The following is a 23907-nucleotide window of genomic DNA, read 5'->3' as shown; positions in this document are numbered from 1 at the left end:
GACAGTACAATATGGGTGCAATACTGCTTAGCACTGTGATGTGAGGTTCAGCAGGGTCACAGCCTCAGGGAAGAAGCTCTTCCTGAGCCTGCTGGTGCGGGAATGGAAACTCCTGTAGCACCTACCGGATGAGTGGAGAGCAAAAAGTCCATGGTTAGGATGAGATGCATCCTTGATAGTGCTTTTCGCCCTGCCCAGGCAGCAATTATGGTAGATGTTCTCAATGGTCGGCAATTGGATGCCGATAATCCACTGGGCAGTTTTCACCACACACTGGAGTGCTTTACGGTCCGATACGGGACAATTGCCATACCACACTGAGATGCAGTTGGTGAGTATGCTCTCAATGGTACAGTGGTAAAAGTCCGTCAGTATCCTGGGAAAGAGGCGAGCTTTCTTGATGCTCCACAGGAACTAAAGGCGCTGTTGTGCCTTTTTGATCAGGATGGAGGAGTTCAGGGACCAGGTGAGATCCTCGGAAATGTGGACACCGAGGAATTTGAAGCTTGATACACGCTGCACTACAGCTCCATTGATGTAGATCTAATAAACTTATATAATATACCTAATATATTTATAGTAGGTATATAATAATATACCTAATAAAGTGGCCGCTGAATATATAAGGAAATCCTGGATTAGTTCCTTTTATTAAAATTGCTGAAGATTGTGGCATCATAACATCACTAGTAATGATTAATTTTCTTTTTTTTTTAACTAGAGCTGCTGAAACGGTTGGATGATTGTTTGGATGAAGTACGTATCGCAGCTGCCAAAGCTTTGAGTGTTTGGTTCCAATGTTGTGGGAATGATTACGACAGATCACTTTTCAAGAGTCACATTGAGTTCTTGTACCATGCACTATTGGTTCATCTGGATGATCCAGAGAGTGAGATCCAAAAAGTACTTCTCGGTAAGAACTTATAATACAGTTCTTTAATTTTTTTTTCCATTCAGTCTTTACCAAGATATTTATAACATTTTAAGTTGGATAGACAGTAGATTATGCTGTGTGCTTATCAACCTGCTGTACATGCGTTATTCTTATGACTGTGAGGTTAAGCACAGCTCCAGTGCCATACTTAAGTTTGCTAGCAACACCACTGTCATTGGCCAAATCAAGGTTAGTGATGAATCAGAAGATAGGAGGGAGACTGAAAATGTGGTTGAGTGATACCACAGCCACAACCCCTCACTCAATGTCAGCAAGACCAAGGAGATGATTATTGACTTCGGGAGGAGGAAACCGGTGGTCCATGAGCCAGTCCTCATCGGGACATCAGAGGTTGAGAGGGTCAGTCAGCAACTTTAAATTCCTCGCTGTATAATTTCAGAGGATCTACTCTGGGCCGAGCACATAAGTGCCATTATGAAGAAAGCACGGCAGTGCCTCTACTTTCCTAAAAGTTTGCAAAGATCCAACATGTTATCTAAAATTTGTCAAACTTCTATGGATGTTGGTGGAAAGAATATAGACCAGTTGCATCAATGCCTGGTATGGAAACATCAATGCTCTTGAATGGAAAAGCCTACCAAAAGTAGCGGATTAAGCCCAGTCCGTCAAGGGTAAAGCCATCCCCACCATTGAGCGCATCTACATGGTGCACTGTTGCAGGAAAGCAGCATCCATCATCAAGGACCCCACCATCCAGGCCATGCTCTCTTCTTGCTGCTGCCATCAGGAAAGAGGTACAGGAGCCTCAGGACCCACACCACCAGGTTCAGAAACAGTTATTCCTCTTCAACCATCAGGCTGTTGAACAGAGGATAACTTCACTCAAGTTCACTCACCCCATCACTGAACTGTTCCCACAATTTATGGCTCACTTTCAAGGACTCTTCATCTCATGTTCTCAATATTTATTTATTTATTATTTTTGTCTCTTTCTGTTTGTATTTGCACAGTTTGTTGTCTTGTGCAGTTTTTTCTTGTCCGTCCTGTTGTCCTTCATTGATGCTATTGTGTTTCTTGTATGTACTGTGAATGACTGCAAGAAGATGAACATCAGGTTGTATATGGTGACTTGTACTTTGATAATAAATTTACTCAGAACGCTTGAACATTGAGGATGATATGATTCGTACTCAGTTCTATTGTGGTATGCTTGCATTATTTTGCATTGATGAATATTTTAACACGTGCTCAGGACTTCCAGGTTGCCTGTTGTTGCTCACCATGGTTTCCAAAGACAGCCAGTACGAGATATCTGAAATATGTGAGTAATAGGACACTACTGTTGCAATGCAAGTTTCAATATAAAATAAAACATCCAAAGGAAAGATAAAGGAGGCTGATAAACAAAAGGGAAGCTTCTGGAGGATAAAGCTCCTGGAAGCTTTAGAGAGGGTGCAGAGAAGATTTACCTTGATCTACCTGGATTAGAGAACATGTCTTTTGAGGACAGGTTGAAGAGCTAGGACTTTGCACTTTGGAGCGAAGTAGGATGAGAGGTGGCTTATTAGAGGTGTACTAGATGATGAAAAGCATAAATCAATTAGATAGATGTTTTTCCCAGGGTAGAAATGGCAATACCAGGGGCATGCTGTTGTGTGCTGGGGCAGCAGGCTGAGGGTAGCAGACACCAACAGAATCAACAAACTCATTCGTAAGGCCAGTGATGTTGTGAGGATGGAACTGGACTCTCTCACGGTGGGGTCTGAAAAGAGGATGCTGTCTAAGTTGCATGCCATCTTGGACAATGTCTCCCATCCACTACATAATGTACTGGTTGGGCACAGGAGTACATTCAGCCAGAGACTCATTCCACTGAGATGCAACACAGAGCGTCATAGGAAGTCATTCCTGCCTGTGGCTATCAAACTTTACAACTCCTCCCTTGGAGGGTCAGACACCCTGAGCCAATAGGCTGGTCCTGGACTTATTTCCTGGCATAATTTACCTATTACTATTTAATTATTTATAGTTTTATTACTATTTAATTATTTATGGTGCAACTGTAACGAAAACCAATTTCCCTTGGGATCAATAAAGTATGACTATGACTATGACTATAATTTTAAGGTGTTTGGGGAAAGTACAAGGGAAATGTCAGAGGTAAGTTTTTACCCAGAGAGTGGTGGATGTGCCGAACTGTCTGCCAGGGGCAGTGGTAAAAGCAGATACATCAGGGATGTTTAAGAGACTCGTAGACAGGAACATGGATGATAGAAAAATGGAGAGCCAAGGAGCAGGGAAGGGCTAAATTGATCTTAGAGTAAGTTAAATGGTTGGCACAACAATGTGGGCCAAACAGCCTTTAATGTTCTGTGTTCTATTATTAAGTCAAATTATTTTAAAATAAAAGCTAATTGAAGAAAGAATCAAGGAAATTCTAATGGTCTAGAGCAGGGTTTCCCAACCTGGGGTCTACAAATCCCTTGGTTAAAGGTCGGAGTCCGTGGCATAAAAAAGGTTAAGAACCTCTGGTCCAGAGAGAGACATTCTCTTACTGCAATTAACTAGAACAATCTTTCTGGTGGACTCAAAGAAATAATTTTATTTGGATGTTCATCCCTGCACCTTAAAGTATCATGTTTCTTATCTATCTCCATGTGTCGCCAAACTTTAGCAAAGCCTTGTGAGACAGACAAATGTATGTGTGTTATGTTAAACTGGGAGAGAAGGTGGTATTGAGCTGCCAATCTGAACCCTTGCAGCTGTGCTGATGAAAGTACTGCCACAATGTTAGAGATCTAAAATGTTTTTCTCATATCTACTACTTCTTTTACGTTAGTAATTGGGAATACTGATGTACTGTGAGAAGCAATGAATTATTATTGAGATCTTTATTCATTTATTTATTTTATTTATTGAGATACAGTGTGAAACAGGCCCTTCCAGCCCTCTGAGCTCCGCCACCCAGAAATCCCACGATTTAATACTAGACTAATCATAGGACAATTTAGCCTACCAACCGGAATGTCTTTGGACCGTGGGAGGAAACCGGAGCACCCTGAAGAAACCACAGGGTCATGTACAGGCAATGGTGGGAATTGAACCCTGGTCACTGGTACTGTTAAGCATTGTGCTAACCACTACGCGACCGTATATCTTCTGAGTATTTTGCGCCAGCTTCATTGGGGGGTGAAAAGTAATAATTCTTGAGGCTATGTAAATACAGGGCTATATAAATCTGAAGTCAGGTTGGTGAAAAGCATTATTCCTTGTTTAGTGAAGTTACAAGGATTAAAGATTTACAAAGATGTTGCCTGGATTGGGGAGCATTCCTTAAGAGAATAGGTTGAGTGAACTTGGTCTTTTCTCCTTGGAGCAACGGAGGATGAGAGGTTACCTGATAGAGGTGTATAAGATGATGAGAGGCATTGATCGTGTGGATGGTCAGAGGCTTTTTCCCAGGGCTGAAATGGCTAGCACGAGAGGGCACAATTTTAAGGTGTTTGGAAGTAGGTACGGAGGAAATGTCAGGGTAGGTTATTTACACAGAGAGTGGTGAGTGCATGGATGGGCTACAGGCGACGGTGGTGGAGGTGGATACGATAGGGTCTTTTAAGGGACTCCTGGATAGGTACATGGAGCTCAGAAAAATAGAGGGCTATGGGTAATCCTAGGTCATTTCTAAGGTAAGGACATGTTTGGCACAGCTTTGTGGACCTGTACTGTGCTGTAGGTTTTCTATATTTCTATGTTTTAATTTATTGAGATAATATTTTCAATGTCAGTTTCATGCAATTGCATGCAATGTTTTTAAAGTACATCAACAATGTAATCAAAATCAAGTTTTGGAGAACAAGCTTTATTGCTAAAATATGAATGAAGATATAGGTTGAAGTTTTAACTTTTTGTTCTCAGGATCTTCTGTTACAGAGATGATCAGCCTTTGTTTACATGCCCGAATACCCCTTTAACAGCATGGCTAGGCTACTTAAGTGGGAAATTAATCATGTTAGCCAGACGGGATGAAGATTTTGTTTCTTGAAAAGGGATGTCATTGAATTGTATCTAATTTCTTAAGCCCAACTTTCATAATCAATCATAAACTTCTGTTAATGAATAGTTAACTATACCCAGCCTGTTAAAACATCCTGATTTATACAAGTCTGCTGAATCTGAAACAAAGTCAAAGTCAAATTTACTGTACAGGTGCAAGGAATAAATGATTTACAGCTGCATCACAGGCACATAGCATCATATAAGTAGCATTCACAAGAAAAACATAGATTAAATTATACACAATTTTTACAAGAAAGAGCACAATTAGAACAAAGACAAAATCAAATTTAGTGCAAGTGATCAAATAGTTTATAGTGTTACTAAGCCATAGTCATTAGGGTTTTGCTGGTTGGCTCAAGAACCAAGTTATTTAAGAAAAGTCACTGTTGTTGAACCTGGTGGTGTGGGACTTCAGGCTTCTGCATTTCCGGCCCAATGGTAACATCAGGAAGTTGGCATGATCTGAATGGTGGGGCAGCACAGTAGCACAGCAGTTAGTGTAAAGCTATTACAGTGCCAGCAACCTAGATTAAAATCCGCCACTGACTGTAAGGAGTTTGTACGCTCTTCAGTGTGGGTTTCTTCCAGTTGCCCTCCCACATTCCAGGGACATGCAGGTTAGTAGACCTGGTCACGTGAGTGTAATTGGATGGTGCAAACTCGTTGGGCCAGAAAGGCCTGCTACTGTTCTCTAAATAAAAAGAAATAAAATATAAATCTGTGACGATAGATATTGCCTTCTTGAGGTAGCACTTCCTTTAGATACCACTGATGATTGGGAGTGTTGTGCCTGTGATATATCAGGCTGGTCCACTACTCTCTTCAGCTTCTTGCATTCCTGCACATTTAAACTGCCATACCAGACAATAAAGCAGACATTTAACACACTTCACATTTTAAATGCTGAATTAGACTTCCACAGTGGAAACATTTATATATTGTGAAAGAAATAACTGTTCATGGGTACACAAGTCAGATTTGGGTCAGACTGCTGAGATTTCTTTTCTTTATCTCCCTGTGGAGGATGAACATGTTAAGAGCTGTTGCATCTGTTATCTTTGTCATTTCATACCTACTTTAACCCATTCTTATAAACCCCGTGAGTGACTTCCTGCCCCTAGGATGTATATGGGTTTAGCTCCCTCTGCAGTGCTTTAATCCCTTGTCAATCTGCAACAGTTCAGGAGGTATTTGGTAACAAGAGTTCCTTTTCACAGGTATGGTTTCAAATTAGTTGTGTTGAAACCCTAAAGGGGAGTTTACTTCATGGCATTTTGTGTTGGTTTAGTTGGCTCTTGTTTTAGCTTTCAAAATTCCACAATGTGAGGCATGAACAAATCTCAAAATGCAAAAGAGCCACAAAAAAAAGGCAGTGAGTCCAAGGCTTTAAGACTATGAGACATAGGAGCAGAATTAGGCCATTCGTCTTATTGAGTTTATTCCACCAATCAATAATAGCTAATTTATTATCCCTTTCAACCCGCTCCTCCTGCCTTCTCCCCATAACGTTTGATGCCCTTACTAATCAAGAACCCATCAAGGTCAAGTTCAAGTTTATTGTCATTCGGCCATATGCATATATACAGCCAAATGAAGCAATGTTCCTCCGGACCAAGGTGCGCAACACAACACATGTAACTCACACACAACTCAAGGGTAATATTACCACAAATAAATAAGATGCATTTACAAAGCAAGTCTAAACAGTATATGCTATTGGCGCTTCATAAGTGATGACACCTGAGTGGTGGAAGTGAGTTCAGTAGTCTCACAGCCTGGGGAAGGAAGTTGTTTCACAGTTTCTCTGTTTTAAATATGCCCAATGACTTGGCCTCCACAGCTGTCTGTGGCAATGAATTCCACAGATTCACCACCCTAAAGAAATTCCTCCTCATCTCTGTTCTAAAGCGACATCCTACTATTCTGAGGTTGTGCCCTCTAGCTCAGACTCACCCACTATCGGAAACATCCTCTCCACTATCTCTATCACCCTCTGCTAAGACCTTTCAGTATTCAATAGGTTTCAATGAGGATTCCCCCCATATTCATCAAAACTCAAGCAAACACAGGCCCAGAGCCATCAAATGCTCCTCGTACATTAACCATTTCATACCCAGGGTCATTCTCATGACTCTCCTCTGGACGTGTGGAAAGGATCCACACATCCTTTCTTAGAGACGGTGGACAGTGACTACTCCCTTGGAGGTCCTGTTCTTCAGCATCTTCCCTTACTCCCTATACGCACTGCGCAGAACCTCTTCCCCCTTTCTACCTATGTCATTGCTGCCAATGCTCACTCTCCGTCTTGAGAATCTTTTGCAGTTCCTCTGAGACATCCTGAACCCTAGCACCTGGGAGGCAACACACTTTCCTGGCTTTTATTCATGGCCACAGAATCTCATATCCGCCCCCTTAACTCTTGAGTCTCCTATCACAGTTTCTCTGCTGAGCCTCAGAGCCAGCCGCAGTACCACGGCCTGGCTGCTGCTGCCGTGCACTCGTACGTCATCCTCCTCTCAGTTGTATCCAAAGGGGTATACTTAATGCTGAGTGGAATGGCTCCAGGGAAACCCTACGCTGATTGCTTCCTCCCTTTATGAATCCTCATGGTCACTCATCTACTATCTGAAGCCTGCACTCTGGATGTGACCACCTCAGTAAAAGCCTCATCTCTGAAATTTTCAGCCTTCCGGATGGTCCTGAAGACATCCAGCTCCAGCTTCAGTTCCTTGATCTTGACAGTCAGGAGCTGAAGTTGGGTGCTTCTCCTGCAGATGTAGTCATCAGAGAGAATGCTGGGTATGCCAAAATCTCATCTCACGTGAGATCACATTGCCCAAAGAACCATCCTGCCTCCATTTGTTATGCCTCTTACTTCTCAAACTTAAGTTCTAGCCTGCGCCTGTTCCCACCTAAGCCTGTTAAGCCAAAGACAGACCACTCTAGCACTCACACAGTGATCACTCCACTCAAACACTGCTTCTTTTATTGGCTCATGCTAATTAACTGTAGTTGCTATTAACCCAAGCATCCTCCTGCTCCGCAGACAAGTCCCACAGGCCTCGCATGTATAGTCCACGAGGAACTGTCTCCAACTCACTCAGGGATCTCCCACAACGCAAATTAATCCACAGGATCAATCTAACCTTTCCCTCCTGCATAGCATTCCATTTTTCAATCATTTAAGAGTTTCTTAAATGCCCCTAATGTATCTCTCTTTACCAGCACCTCTGACTGGGCATTCCAAGCACTCACCACTCTGTGTAAAAAAACACTTACCTCTGACACCCCTTGCCCCACCCCATACTTTCTTTCAGTCACCTGAAAATCATGCTGCTTTCCATTAATTTTTTCTGCCCTGGGAAAAAGTCTCTGGCTATCTGCTCAATCTATTATCTTGTACACAAGTGTTTCAGATCTGGCTGTGAATCTCGTGTCCAGACTAACTATTACTGCAACACAGCTAGATAGAACATCTCTGGGTTGAAACCGCCACGGAATTCAATATATGACAAAGGTGTTAAATGTGGACATGGAGTTCACCAATGTAAATTTACTACATGAATTGCTGTATTATCCGTGGTAGTATCCAGTACACTTTATTTTGTATATGACTACTCCTGAGTCTTGGAATTTTAAATAAAAGCTGATGCTTTGGAAAAGCATTTGATAAAACTCACATTGATAATTGCACTTTGTTGAAATGTCTACATATAACTTCTTGTTCCAATAAAAATATTAAAGATATGAATGAAGGTTTTTAGTATTTTTAATGCAGGATGGTTGCTGTTACTCGCCTTTGCCAGGTTTCACTTAAGCAAACTGTGAAACATTGCCTTAGCCAAAGTGGCAGCAAGCGAACAACAGCAGAGCATTGACTGTGGTCTCTGTGACTCACTTGGGCTTCTCTCTCTTATTCCAATTTACCATCTTCATAGCTCCAAACTGTATGCACTCCAGGGGCTTTGTTAAATGCCCCTCGTATTCTTCTTCTCTCCCATCATCTTTCACCTTTTCTTCTCTCTCGTTCTCCACATCTCACTCTTTCTCCATGTTCCTCTGAACCTAATCTTTGTTCCTCTGTATGTAGAGTTGGGTATAGAGTCATAGAACACTACAGCACAGAAACAGGCCCTTCAGCCCATCTAGTACATGTCAAACTATTAATCTGCCCAGTCTCATGGACCCGCACCCAGACCATAACCCTCCATTCTCCTCCCACCCATGTACCTATCCAAATTTCTCTTAAGTGTTGACATCCTGCATCCAACACATCTGCTGACAGCTTGTTCCACACTCTCACCACCCTGAGTAAAGAAGCTCTCCTCATGTTTACTTTAAACATCTGACCTTTCACCCTTAACTCATGATCTAGTTCTAGTCTGAAAGTGTCGGAAGTGGCGTTCAAACCCACGCCTCCATTTGGAGAGCAGAACACCAACTGTACAAAGTAAAGAGTTTATTCCTCGAGTCTGGCACCTTGGAACAGAATCAGGTTAAATAAATCGTGAAATTTGGTGCTTTGCGGCAGCAGTACATAAAACTGGATTACAGTAAGGAGAGTACAGTAAGGTGTGTATGTATGTATATATTCATATACACACACACACGACCCAGGATGCAGACTATGCAGGAATCCCCTGAAACCATCCAGCACGTGGTAGCAAGGTGCAAGATGCAGGCAGGAACATCATACACTGAATGGCCCAGCTAAATTTTAGGAATTGTTTACAGAAACACCTGTACTGAGTGTGGATTGGACACTCCCAAGTCCAACTAGGAAACACCTGAGAAGATAGTGGAGAATCACAGAACTAAGATCCTGCGGGACTTCCAAATATAGACTGAGAAGCAGGTACTGTCCAACCCACCAGACGTAGTAATACTGGACAAGGAACAAAGAATATGAGAAGCTGAAGAAATACCAGGGCTTGAAAGAGCAGATGGAAAGGATGTGGAAGGTTAAAGCCAGAGTAATCCCAGTGGTTATAGGAGCACTTAAAGCTGCGACACCTGGACTGGGAGAGTGGCTCCAACAAATCAACAGCATCTGAGATCTTGGTCCAGAAGAGTGCACTACTAGGAACAAGGATACTGCGCCGAACCATCAAGCTCCCAGGTCTCTGAAAGATGTCCCGAGACTGAAGGTAAAATACATATACACACCACCCATAAAGGGTGAGAAAAAATACATATAGAGAGAATTTTTAAGAAGTTAAATAAGTAGTTCAAAAAGCAGGGAAAAAAGGTAGTGAGGCAGTGTTCATGAGTTTAATGTCCATTAAGAAATCAAATGGCAGAGGGGAGGAAGTTTCTGAATCCTTGTGTGTGTATCTTCTGGCTCTTGTGCCTCCTTCCTGATGGTAGCAATGAGAAGAGGGCATGTCTTGGGTGATGGGGGTCCTTAATGATAGCCGCTACCCTCCTGAGGCACTGCTCCTTGAAGATGTCCTGGATGCCCTTGAAGATGACCACTTGGCCATCCTGACATCTGATATGTATTCAAGGACATGATGTGTGTTGTGCAACCTGTAGAAAGCACAATAAGAAGGCTCTATCTGTCAGATAAATATATATTTTATAATTTTGCCTGAAATGTTCTATTTTCTTCCATTATATGCCTGGCATTTAATACTTAAGTGTTTTACGTAATGCTTTTCTTGTGGAATTATTTTTGGTTTACTTCTCCCCAACATTGTCAAGTAAGGTTCGAAAAATTCTGAGTAGCAAGTTCTACTTTAATTTGATTTAAAACCACAGAAGACATTGATTTATTTTTTCCTTCCGTCCTCTGAATGTTCGCCAACTGCTCAGCTCTGGTGTTTTGACTTCTTGCCAGCAGCAAGTCATGGTAATGTCAAGGAAATGGATAGTTTCTTTCTTCTGGGCTGTCGGCTGTTGACAACTCTGGGCATGTTCGAGCAAGGTTTCCATTGCTCTGAGCACCACTAGGTCAGTGTTTCATGAGCTCTGTAGTCAAAGTGTTATCCTATATACTTGTGAAAGTAGATACATGCTAACACCAGTCTTTATTATGTTTAGCTGCTAGGAACGATTCAAAACTTCTGTAGCACTGCCAAATGACCCAGCATGAAAAGAACCTAACATAGGAAGATTTATGGAATTTTGGATCTATTTTCAAGGGACTCTGCAAGCTGAAGAAAACATGCTTTTAGAGCATAAACTTCAAACTGATGCACTTTCCATAAGAATGATGAACTGCAATATAAATGGTTCAGTAATAGTCACAGTTTTTCCCCCTTGTCTTTCCAGTCTCAACATCCCCCTTCACACTAGAGGTGGTAGTTACTGAATATCAGAATTGGTTTGACCGCTCACCACATTCGTGCATTGGGACAGGAGGCGATAGTTTGCAATTGAGGAAAAGGATTCATTGCATTTACTCATTGATTGGTCTGCTGGCTAAACATTGTCCTTTCACAATTTATTAAATTGCTAGAATTCTAACTTTCACTTGGGAGAAAAACTTCATTGTACACATTCATTTTGTTAGTTGTAATGTCATTGAGACAAGTAGTCAGTGTTGAGGTAAGAAAGTGTTTTGAGGAAGAGGGTTAAGAAAGGACCGTGTTTTAAAAGGGATGTTGATAATCTTTGAATCAATGTTAAGTGGTAATAGATTATTATTAGATTAGATTATTATCAGAATCAGGTTTAATATCATGAAATTTGTTAACTTTGCAGCAACAGTACAATGCAATACATGATAAAGGAAAGGAAAGGTACGTCGCATCCGGAGTTTCTCCGGTTCGCAGGCAATTTCCCTCCACACCTCTGACGTAGTGGGGAACTGCATACGAGGCAAGTTACAGCAGTGGTTTGCCATTGCCTTCTGCCGGGTGAGTTTCCAAAGAGATCACCAGCTCGTAACCCAGCACGGATGGAAAGCGTGCAGGGGAGCCGGCTGGATTTGAACTCGGGACCCTTTCGTCCCGAAGTCCGGTGCTGATGCCACTGCACCACCAGCTGGGTCGCAATACATGATAATAGAGAAAAAAAGTGTGAATTACAGTAAATATAAATATATAGCCTTGGAATCACAAGTAGCTAGCCACCTGGACACAAGCTGGGGTCTGATCAGCCCCGGTGGGTCACCTGGAGGAGGGTGTATGATGTTGAAAGACCCGAAACACCCGATGATTCCAGGAACATCACTGAAGATGTGTCCAGAAGCATCAGTAGATGCATGTACACAGCATATATATGTGTGTGTGTGTATGTGTGTGTGTATATATATATACAAGTTAAATTAAAGAAGTAGTGAAAAAAGTGAGACTGTTTATGATCCATTGAGACATCTGATGGAAATGGTGGGTGGTGGGGGAGCTGTTCCTGAAACATTGGGCTTCTGTCTTCAGGCTTCTGTACCTCTGACAATAGCAATGAAAAGAGGGCATGTACTTTATGGCCAATACTGTCAGATCTCTGACAGTATGCTGAGAAGCGAGATGATTTATCCCAAATCATGGTTAAACACTTTGTAAGGCCATAAGATGAGCATACCTACAACCTCAGCATCTCCTTTCTACCTGTTGTTTAGTTTGCAGAAAGGACAGGGAGAACAGGCTGTACTTTGAGAGTTTAAACCAGATTTACAAGATCATGGAAAGGCCTTCAGCGCCACCTGGTGCAATACCTTGTCACAACCAAGCCTCAGAATTGCAGCAGCCACGAAATGTTGGAGGAGCTCAGCAGGCCAGGCAGTGTCTATGGAAAAGAGTCCAGTCGGTGTTTCAGGCTGAGACCCTTCAGCGGGAGGTTTTCTCTTGTTTGTGAAACCTCAGAATTGGCTGTTCACAAACGGTGCTGAGTTATTTTAAGAAAGATTAGGTTTATTTGTCACATGTGGGTGTGCTTGGGTAGCCCATAAGTGTTGCCATGCTTCCAGTGTCAACACAGTGTGCCCACAACTTATTAACCCTAACCTGTACTAATTTGGACATTTACGTATTTTAGTTTTTGTTTTACCTCGGGAATTTCCAATAAATTATTGTGCAAGGCCTTCATTGTAGAAATACAGTTGTTAGTTGACCACATTACTGACCTTCACTCAAATACTAATTCAGCACAATGCCATTGCAGAACTTCACAATACTATAAATTAAAATTGCTTGGCTAAGGTTGCCTAAATGACTTTGCTGAATCACAAGGGACCACAGATGCTGGAATTTGGGGTTGCTGGAGGAAGTCACCATAAGCAGCATCTATTGAGGGAAATGGACTGTCAATGCTTTGGTCAAAAACCCTAACCCAATAAGTTTGTGTTACTTGCTTTTTGTATATTTTCTCTGGAAGTAAGCATTAACAGCTAAAAAAGAATTGTTTTCATAGTAATCATTAGTGGCGTTCCAGTGTTTGGTTCTGGATTGAGTTGTTTAAAAGATGTACTAATTTCAAGATAAATTTATTATTGAAGTACATTATAGGTTGCCATATACAACCCTGAGATTTGTCTTATTACAGGTGAAACGTTCTGGTTCCGTCGGCTGCATAAGTCTAAGGAAGACAATCTCTGGCCCCACCAAACGTGTGAAATTAAGGTGTAAGCCCACCCGTAGATGCTGCGTGACTCGTTACCCTGTTACAAATCAGTACCATGAAATAACAGACAGAACACCACATACAATTAAACGATTTAGCTTTATAATTCTTAATTTGACTAAAGGGGTAGTAAAGAAAAAACAAAAAAAAAGAAAAGGCCCCATTCTAATGAAACAGTCTGATATGCAGAAGTTGGAGCTCACAGTTTCCCCTTCGCCGGGCTTCGTCGAATCATGACCCCGCTCCAGGTTGAGTCCTACGACCTCTTCTCTCTGGCGTCTTCTCCCTTCATCTCCCGCCGAACAAAAGACCCAGCTCACCCCAGTGTCAGACACACAACACAAAAACACACTCCCTTCATTGGATGGCTCCCATTCCAAGGCACCCGTTATCTCTGACCATAACCCAAACGCAGCCTCTGCAGAATGACCTTTACGTTAGCAGTGAAACCTTTCCCAGGGTGTTACACAGGCATTCTCAATAAATCCATAATGGAATAATAACCATAACAGAATCAGTGAAAGACCACACCCAACAGGACAGACAAACAACCAATGTAGAAAGACAATAAACTGTGCAAATAGAAACAGAGAAACCTAGAGACACAGCACATTACAGGCCCTTCAGCCCATAATACTGTGCTATGTAACCTACCCTCGAAACTGCCTTTAATTATCCTACCACATAGACCTATTTTTCTAAGCTCCATGTACCTATCTAAGAGTCTCTTAAAAGACCCTATTGTATCCGCCTCCACCACTGTCGCCGGCAGCCCATTCCACACACCTACCATTCTTTGTGAAAAACTTACCTCTGACATCCCCCTTGTATCTATTTCCAAGCACCTTAAGACTATCCCCCCTCGTGTTAGCCATTTCGGCCCTGGGGAAAAGCCTCTGGCTATCCACACGATCAATGCCTCTCATCATCTTATACATTTCTATCAGGTCACCTCTCATCCTTCGTCACTCCAAGGAGAAAAGGCCAAATTCACTCAACCTATTCTCATAAGGCATGCTCTCCTATCCAGGCAACATTGCACTCTTTCTACAGTATCCACATCCTTCTGGTAGTGAGGTGAACAGAACTGAACACAGTACTCCAAGTGGGGTCTAACTAAGGTCTTATATAGCTGTAACTTTACCTTACGGCTCATGAACTCAGTCCCACAGTTGATGAAGGCCAACACACCATACTCCTTCTTAATACCATTGTCAACTTGCACAGCAGCTTTGAGTGTCCTATGGACACAGACCCCAAAATCTCGTTGATCCTCCACACTGCCAAGAGTCTTACCATTATTATTATATTCTGTCTTCAAATATGACCGACCGAACCAAATCTGGGTTGAACTCCATCTGCCGCTTCTCAGCCCAGTTTTACATCCTGTCGATGTCGCGCTGAAACTTCTGACAACCATCCAGACTATCTACAACACCCCTAACTTTTGTGTCATCAGCAAACTTACTAACCTACCCTTCTATTTCTTCATCCAGATCATTTATAAAAATCACAGAACAGATCGCGGCTGAACACCAGTGTCCTCCATGCAGAATACGAACCATCTACAGCCACCCTTTGCCTTCTGTGGGCAAGCCAGTTCTGGATCCACAAAGCAAGGTCTCCTTGGATCCCATGCCTCATTACTTTCTGAATGAGCTTCAGTTGGGGAACCTTATCAAATGCTTTACTGAAATCCATATAGACTACATCCACTGCTCTACCTTTATCAATGTGTTTTGTTACATCCTCAAAGAATTCAATCAGTTTTGTAAGGTATGACCTGCCCTTGACAAAGCCATGCTGACTATCCCTGGTCAGATTATGTCACTCCAAATGCTCATAAATCCTGCCTCTCAGGATCTTCTCCAACAACTTGCCCACCACTGAAGTCAGACTTACTAGTCTAAAATTTCCTCGGTTATCTCTACTCTTTCTTGAATAAGGGAACAACATTTGCAACCTTCCAATCCTCTGGTATTTCTCCCATCCCTATTGATGATGCAAAATCATTGCCAGAGGCTCAGCAATCTCATCCCTCGCTTCCCATAGTAGCCTGGGGTATATCTCATCCGATCCCGGCAACTTATCTAACTTAATAGTTTTCAAAAGCTCCAGCACATCCTCTTTCTTAATGTCTTTAATTCAAGCGTTTCAGTCATCCCCACAATTGCCAACAAAGTGCTCATTAAGTACCTCTGCTACCTCCTCCATCTCCATGCACGTTCCCACCCTCGCTCCTGATGGTCCTATTCCCACGCGGCTCATCCTCTTGCTCTTCACATACTTGTAGAATGCCTTAGGGTTTTCCTTAATCCGTCTCCTGGCCCCCTCTACTCTCCTAATTTCTTTCTTGAGCTCCTTCCTGGCACGCTTGTAATTTTCCAGAACTCTAGCAGTACCTAGTTTCTTGAACCTTTCATAAGCTTTTCTTTTCTCCTTAACTAGATCCTTTGTACACCATGATTCTTCTACCCTACCATCCTTTCCGTGCCTCAATGGAACATACCTATGCAGAACGCCATGCAAATATTCCTTGAACATTTGCCACATTTCTGCTGTGCATTTCCCTGAGAACATCTGCTCCCAGTTTACATTCCCAAGTTCCTGCCTAATGGCATCATATTTCCCCCTACCCCAATTAAATGTTTTCCCAAGTTGTCTGCTCCTATCCCTCTCCAGTGCCATGGTAGAGAAGATAGAGTTGTGATCACTACCTCCAAAATGCTCTTCCACTGAGAGATCTAACAGCTGACGAGGTTCATTTCTCAATACCAGATCAAGCACAGCCTCTCCTCTAGTTGGCGTGTCTACATATTGCATCAGGAAACTTTCCTGAACACACCTAACAAACTCCACCCCATCGAAACCCCTTGCTCTAAGGAGATGCCAGTCAATATCAGGAAAGTTACAATCACCCATCACAACAACTCTATTATTATTGTACCATTCCAGAATCTGCCTCCCTATCTGCTCCTAGCTGTCTCTGTTACTAATGGGGAGTCTGTAAAAAACACCCATTAGAGTTATTGCCCCCTTCCTGTTTCTGACTTCCACCCACAGTGACTCGGTAGACAATCCCTCCATGACCTCCTCCTTTTCTGCAGCCGTGACACTATTCCTGATTACCAGTGTCACTCCCCATCTCTCCTGCCTCCCTCCCTGTCCTTTTTGAAGTATCTAAAGCCCAGCACACTCAGCAGCCATTCCTGCCATATACAAAAGGTAGGTAGTTAGATAGATAGATAAATAAGCAAGCAAGCAAGTGATAAATATTAAACATGAAATGAAGTGTCCTTGAGAGTGAGTCTGTGGGTTATGGGAACAGTTTAGTGTTAAGGTGAGAGAAGTTATACCCTCTGGGTAACTTCCTGAACCTGATGGCGCAGGTCATGAGGCTCCTGTACCTTTATTCTGACGGTAGCAGCGAGAAAAGAACATGGCCTGGATTGTGGCAGTCCTTGAGGATGGGTGTTACTTTCATGCGATAGTGCTCAGTAATGGGGAGGCTTTGCCTGTGAGGGTCTGGGCTGTATCCACTACTTTTTATAAGCTTTACTGTACAAGTGCATTGGTGTTTCTACACAAGTTTGTGATGCAACCAGATACCCTCCACCACACATCTATAGAATTTTGTCACTGTTTTAGATGTCATGCCGAATCTTCACAAACTTCTACGAAACTAGAAGCAATGCTGTGCTTTCTTCGTGCTGGACCCAGGACAGGTCCTCTGAAATAATAACACCGAGGAATTTGAAGTTGTTGACCCTCTCCACCTCTGATTCCTCAATGATGACTGGCTAATGGATCTCTGGTTTCCTCCTTGTGAAGTTAATAATCATCTCCTTGGTCCTGCTGACACTGAGTGCCAGGTTATTGTTGTGGTGCCACTCAGCCAGATTTTCAGTCTCTCTCCTATATGTTGATTTGTCACCACTTTTGATTTGGCCAGAGACAGTGGTCTCATCAGCAAACTTAAATATGGCATTGGAGCCTTGCTTAGCCTCACAGTCCTAAGTATAAAGCGAGCAGAATAGAGGTGTAAGCTCACAGCCTTATGGCGCACCCATGCTGAGAGATTGTGCAGGAGATGTTGCTGCCAATCTGAACTGACTGGGGTCTGCAAGTGAGGAAATCAAGGGTCAACTTTGTACATTTTGTCCTGTGGTCTTTGCTGACGAATAGTTGCTATGTATTCTCCAAAGGTTTCTTTTGTTACCTATGGCACAGAATTGATGGCAATAGTGCTTGAAACAGCCCACTAAGCTGTCACCAATGGATAGAAAGAAGGTTCTGTAGCACTTGGGCGCCAAGGTAGCATAGTGGTTAACACAATATTACAGCTCAGGGCGTTCGGAGTTGAGAGTACAATTCCAGGGCCATCTGCAAGGAGTTTGTATGTTCTCCCCTTGACCATTTAGATTTCCTCTGGGTGCTCCTGTTTCCTCCCACAATCCAAAGATGTAACAGTTAGTAGGTTAATCGGTCATTATAAGGTGTTCTGTGATTGGGCTAGGGTTGAATTGGTGGATTGCTGGGGTCCAGTTCGTTAGGCCAGAGGGGTCAGTTCAACACTGTATCTCTTAATAAAAATAAAATCTGGAAGAGGGGTTCTTCCCGGTATCGTGTATTAGGAGTATCAGTGAGCATAGCAGTTAGAGCAATTGCTCTACAGCGCCATCGATCACTGATCAGGCTTTGATTCCCCTTCTGTCATTAAGCAGCTTTTATGTTCTCCCATGACTGCATGGGTTTTTCCGGATGCTCCGGTTTCCTCCCACATTCCAAAGATGTAGAGGTTAGGGTTAGTTAGTTGTGGGCTGTAGTGATGCTGCCAGAAGCGTGGCAACTCCTGTGGGCTGCTCCCAGTATAAGCCTTGGACTGTGTTGGTTGTTGATGCAGAATGCTGTATTTAACTGAATTTTTTCATATTTTGATGCATGTGTGACAAATCAGACTAATATTTCTTTATCCATTAACCAATATTACTGAAATAGATTAATTGGTCATTGTCACACTGCAAGTTGCCGAAAGCTTGCTGTGAATAAGTGGGCTGCAATTCCCATATCAGCACATTGGCAACACTTGAACATTGCTTTATGGACTGCAAAGCCCTTCGGGGTCATAAAAAGGTCTTCCTCCAAGCCTGATTTTATTACAGAAACTATTTGGATTGCTTTTGACACAGGATGCAGCTATATAAATACATGTCATTGAATAAGGTGCATAGATTCAGTTTTTCTCAGCTGAGGCTTTCTTTATAAGGCATTGGTCAAACTGCACCTGGAGTATTGTGAGCAGTTTTGGGCCCCTTATCTGAGAAAGGATGTGCCACTGGAGTGGGTCCAGAGGAGATTCATGACAATGATCCCAGAAATGAAAGGGTTAAAATATAAGGAGGGTTTGATAGCTCTGGGACTGTACTTGCTGAGTTTCGAAGAATGAGAAAGGATCTCATTAAACCCTATCAAATATTGAAAGGCTTAGATAGAGTCGATATGGAGAGGATAGCGGGGGTGTCTGGGAGTACAGGACACAGCCTCAGGATAGAAGAATGTCCATTTAGAACAGAGATGCGGAGGAATTTCTTCAGTCAGAGGGTAGTGTATCGTAAATCTGTGCAAGCCAAGTCATTGCAGAGGTTGATAGGTTCTTGATTAGTAAGGGTGTCAAAGGTTATGGAAAGAAGGTAGAAGAATGGAGTTAAGAGGCCCAATTCTGCTCCTAAGTCTTCTGGTCTAATGTTCTTCCGCCACCTCCAACGGGATCCCACCACTAAGCATATCTTTCCCTCCCCGCCTCTCTCTGCATTCCGCAGGGATCGCTCCCTACACAACTCCCTTGTCCATTCGTCCCCCCCATCCCTCCCCACTGATCTCCCTGCTGGCACTTATCCGTGTAAGCGGAACAAGTGCTACACATGCCCTTACACTTCCTCCCTTACCACCATTCAGGGCCCCAAACAGTCCTTCCAGGTGAGGCATCACTTCACCTGTGAGTCGACTGGGGTGATATACTGCGTCCGGTGCTCCCGATGTGGCCTTTTATATATTGGTGAGACCCGACGCAGACTGGGAGACCGCTTTGCTGAACATCTACGCTCTGTCCGCCAGAGAAAGCAGGATCTCCCAGTGGCCACACATTTTAATTCCACATTCCATTCCCATTCTGGCATGTCTATCCACGGCCTCCTCTACTGTAAAGATGAAGCCACACTCAGGTTGGAGGAACAACACCTTATATTCTGTCTGGGTAGCCTCCAACCTGATGGCATGAACATTGACTTCTCTAACTTCCGCTAGGCCCCACCTCCCCCTCGTACCCCATCTGTTACTTATTTTTATGCACACATTCTTTCTCTCACTCTCCTTTTTCTCCCTCTGTCCCTCTGAATATACCTCTTGCCCATCCTCTGGGTCACCCCCCCCCCCCGTCTTTCTTCCCGGACCTCCTGTCCCATGATCCTCTCATATCCCCTTCTGCCTATCACCTGTCCAGCTCTCGGCTCTATCCCTCCCCCTCCTGTCTTCTCCTATCATTTTGCATCTCCCCCTCCCCCTCCAGCTTTCAAATCCCTTACTCACTCTTCCTTCAGTTAGTCCTGACGAAGGGTCTCGGCCTGAAACGTCGACTGCGCCTCTTCCTATAGATGCTGCCTGGCCTGCTGCGTTCACCAGTAACTTTGATGTATGTTGCTTGAATTTCCAGCATCTGCAGAATTCCTGTTGTTTGGGTCTAATGTTCTTGTTTTTTTTCTCTCCTGGCAGATGTTCTAAAAGTGGGGAGTTTTCTTTCTCCTGCATTGCTGAAACAAGAGATTGAGGTAGTAAAGCATAAACACCGCAGCTCTTATTACTGTGAGCAGCTACTACAACATCTTCAGGAGGCCAGAGGGGATGCCAGCTAAGTGTGGAGGCCAGTAGTTCAGTAGAAGATGCAACACAGATACCACAAGCAGAATCACCGTGGAAAACATGCACGGGGTATTTATAGAAGACGGATGAAAGGGACAAAATGTGGACATAAAATTTAATGGTAGATAGTTTTATACCAGAGTACCCATGATAGGATTGTGTCGATGGGCACCTGAAGTTACCTGCCTAAAGTTGGCATTGGGTTCTAATCCTTCAAGGAACACAGTCATGACATGGGACATTGTGACATTAAGTCAGCAGTGACCTCCTAAACCTCAAACGATTTGAAACTTGTTTGAGCTTCTGTGATTTGAAAGCATTTGAGAGGATACTTGTAGAAGAGGAATGTGCTGTTGGCATCAGTTCTGAATTGGCAGTGGGGCCCTGGGCATTGAAGTGCTGGAAAATAATGTTCTGTAAAGAGCACAGAAGGGTTTTGATCTTGTTCTCTTGTGCACTCTGAAGGTGTCAAGCGTTTCCAACACTTGCAGAGTTTTTTACCGATGCCTTTTAATTTGGACAATGTTTTCACAAATTCTAAATCAAATGCCTTTTTTTCATTTGTGCTGCTTTGACTCAGGAAGGAGAAAAGAAATGTTAATATATTCTCTTGCCTTTTTGGTTTGAAGTAACTATTATTCCTCTGGAAGTTGTTAAGTCCTTTGATTTTTGTATCTGGTGAGAATGTTATTTTCTTTTACTTTTCCTTAATTGTATTTCTACTCTTTGGTTATAAATTTACTGTCAGATTTATTCCTGCACCCTGTCTATCAGTCCCTAAATTATAGAATTCATGAATGGATTTATTTACTTTTATTGTGAATTTTGCTACAATATTGTTACCAATTTGATAATTTAATACTTTTGCATTTGAGCAATGCGTTATAGTGCCCAATGTTTATTTTTGCACAGACTTTTATAAGTTTTAATTACATTACCAACTCCTCCTATATTTTTGGAGAACACAAAAAGTCTTCATTGAAGATTACTCTGGTGTTTTAACTGTACACTTGACAATTAAAAATAAAATTACATTTGCTGTAACTATTCAGTCTAATACTGTGGACCCGTTAATTGCTAAGAGAAATGCTATTGTAAAATGAGAGTATGAAGTCAGGTAACATAAATGTTAGCTTGAGAATGAGAATGTGACCTGAGGATGACGTGAACGTGTCCTGGGGACGAGGAGAACATGTCCTAGGGACGGGGAGAACGTGTCCTGGGGATGATGTGAACGTGTCCTGGGATGAGAACGTGTCCTGGGGACAGGGAGAATGTGTCCTGGGGATGATGTGAACGTGTCCTGGGGACGAGGAGAAGGTGTCCGGGGATGAGGAGAACGTGTCCTGGGGACGGGGAGATGTGTCCTGGGGACGGAGAGAACGTGTCCTGGGGACAGGGAGAACGTGTCCTGGGGACGGGGAGAATTTGTCCTGGGGACGAGGAGAACGTGTCCTGGGATGAGGAGAACGTGTCCTGGGGACGGGGAGAATGTGTCCTGGGGATGATGTGAACGTGTCCTGGGGACGGGGAGAAGGTGTCCGGGGACGAGGAGAATGTGTCCTGGGGACGGGAAGATGTGTCCTGGGGACGGGGAGAACGTGTCCTGGGGATGGGGAGAATGTGTCCTGGGGACAGGGAGAACTTGTCTTGGGGATGGGGAGAATTTGTCCTGGGGACGGGGAGAACATGTCCTGGGGATGGGGAGAACGTGTCCTGGGGATGGGGAGAATGTGTCCTGGGGACGGGGAGAACTTGTCCTGGGGATGGGGAGAACGTGCCCTGGGGAGGAGGTGAACATATCCTGGGGATGAGGTGACCATGATCTGAGGATGAGGTGAACATGTCCTGTGGATCAGGAGAATGAGTCCTGGGGATGGGGAGAACATGTATTGGAGATGAGGTGAAAGTGTCCTGGAGATGAGGGGAATGTTTCCAGGGGATGATCTTGCATGTTACCCCTTTGCACGCTCTTGACGTTAGCCCACCATCCCTAGACTAGTCACATTTACATCCTCTGTATTTTATAAATAAGACTGGGGAATATGGAAAATGCAGTGCTTCATTTACCCTTCAGGCCTGTAAATGAACCAATGGCAATGATTCATCAGAAGGTATGTCCTTATCTTTTCCTCAGCCACTCTTACCAGACAATGGTTGATTGGTATGTAGTGGCCCATCTGTAAACAAAGGTTCTGAATTGTGAACCTTTACAGCATTAAGAGCTGGATGCCATTGGTTAAACTGTTTCTATCAGTCCAGGTGGTATGAGCTGAACGTTTGTTAACTTATAATGTTAACGGGATGGCAATTAAGCCTGTTAAGTGACTTAGCTGACGCCTTGCACATACTGCTGAGGATGATCCCAATCTCAGCACAGGCGTTGTATTATGTGTGGGCTGTCACCCAAGTCGGAATCTCCAAACGCATTCCCCAGACCTGAAGTGAGGTCAACTGAATGCCTTCAGCCGAGATGAGTGGGACCACTGCCTCACAGTGGCTATTGTATAAACACAGAGTCATGGAAAGACACACAATTATACAGCTGGGAAACAGGCACTTCAGCCCAACTTTTCCACACCGACCGTGGCCATATCCAGTCTAAATCTTTGCCATCCATGAACTTGTCCAAATGTCTTTTAAATGTTCTAATTACATAAAGGTGGCATGGTGGCGAAGATCAGGGTTCAATTTCTGTCGCAGTCTGAATAAGTTAAGGTTTGTAAGTTTTGGGTATTCTATGTTGGTGCTGCTAAGTTAACAAATTTCACATCACATGCCGGTGATGATAAACCTGATTCTGATTCTGAAGCACGGCGACACTTGCAAGCTATCTCCAGCATGTAAGATCATAAGACATTGAAGCAAAACTAGGCTGTTTGGTCCATTGAGTCTGCTGCACCATTCTATCATGGCTGATTTATTTTCCCTCTTAACCTCATTCACCTGCCTTCTCTCCATAACCTTTAATGTCCTGACGAATCAAGAATCTATCAACCTCCTCTTTTAATATATCCAGTGACACGGCCCCGACAGTTGTCTATGGCAGTGAATTCCACAGATTTACCTCCCCTGGCTAAAGAAATCTCTTCTGTAAAGGGATGCCCTTTTATTCTGAGGCTGTGCCCTCCGGTCCTAGACTTCCCCACTATAGGAAACATCCTCTCCAGTTCACTCTATCTTGGCCTTTCAATGAGCTCCTCCTCGCGCCATTCTTCTGTACTAGTGAGTACAGTGCCTGAGCCATCAATCTCTCCTCAAATGTTAATCCTTTCATTCCCAGAATCATTCTCATGAATCATCTCTGGGCCCTCTCCAATGTCAACATGTCCTTTCTTCGATAAGACTACTCACAATACTCCAAGTGTGGTCTGACGAATGCCTTAAAAAGCCTCACCATTACATCCTTGCTTTTATATTTTAGTCTCTCAAAATGAATACAAGCATTGCTTTTGCCTTCCTCACCATCACCTCAGCGT

General features: G+C 43.3%; 1 protein-coding gene across 3 annotated transcripts in view; it reads left to right on the top strand.

Moving 5' to 3' along the window:
• LOC134351410 (dynein axonemal assembly factor 5-like) overlaps nucleotides 1–21472 on the top strand; it is a 188856-nt gene extending 167384 nt beyond the window's left edge. Inside the window, exons 12-15 of one of the 3 annotated variants that reach the window (XM_063057510.1) lie at nucleotides 722–913; nucleotides 13436–13514; nucleotides 15010–15133; nucleotides 20282–20400. In XM_063057510.1, coding sequence (XP_062913580.1) covers nucleotides 722–913; nucleotides 13436–13514; nucleotides 15010–15133; nucleotides 20282–20290 — 404 coding nt within the window. In that variant the 3' untranslated portion in view covers nucleotides 20291–20400. Of the gene's footprint in view, nucleotides 1–721; nucleotides 914–11656; nucleotides 12260–13435; nucleotides 13515–15009; nucleotides 15134–20281 lie in introns of those variants that run through there. The other 2 variants (XM_063057511.1, XM_063057512.1) reach the window with 2 other exon arrangements.
• Nucleotides 21473–23907: the final 2435 nt, after the last annotated feature.

This window comes from Mobula hypostoma, chromosome 9 (genome assembly GCF_963921235.1).
Source record: "Mobula hypostoma chromosome 9, sMobHyp1.1, whole genome shotgun sequence".
NCBI classification, from domain to species: Eukaryota; Metazoa; Chordata; class Chondrichthyes; order Myliobatiformes; family Myliobatidae; genus Mobula; species Mobula hypostoma.
The sequence above is the reverse complement of the archived record's forward strand: the minus strand, read 5'-3'. Positions and strand labels throughout refer to the sequence as shown.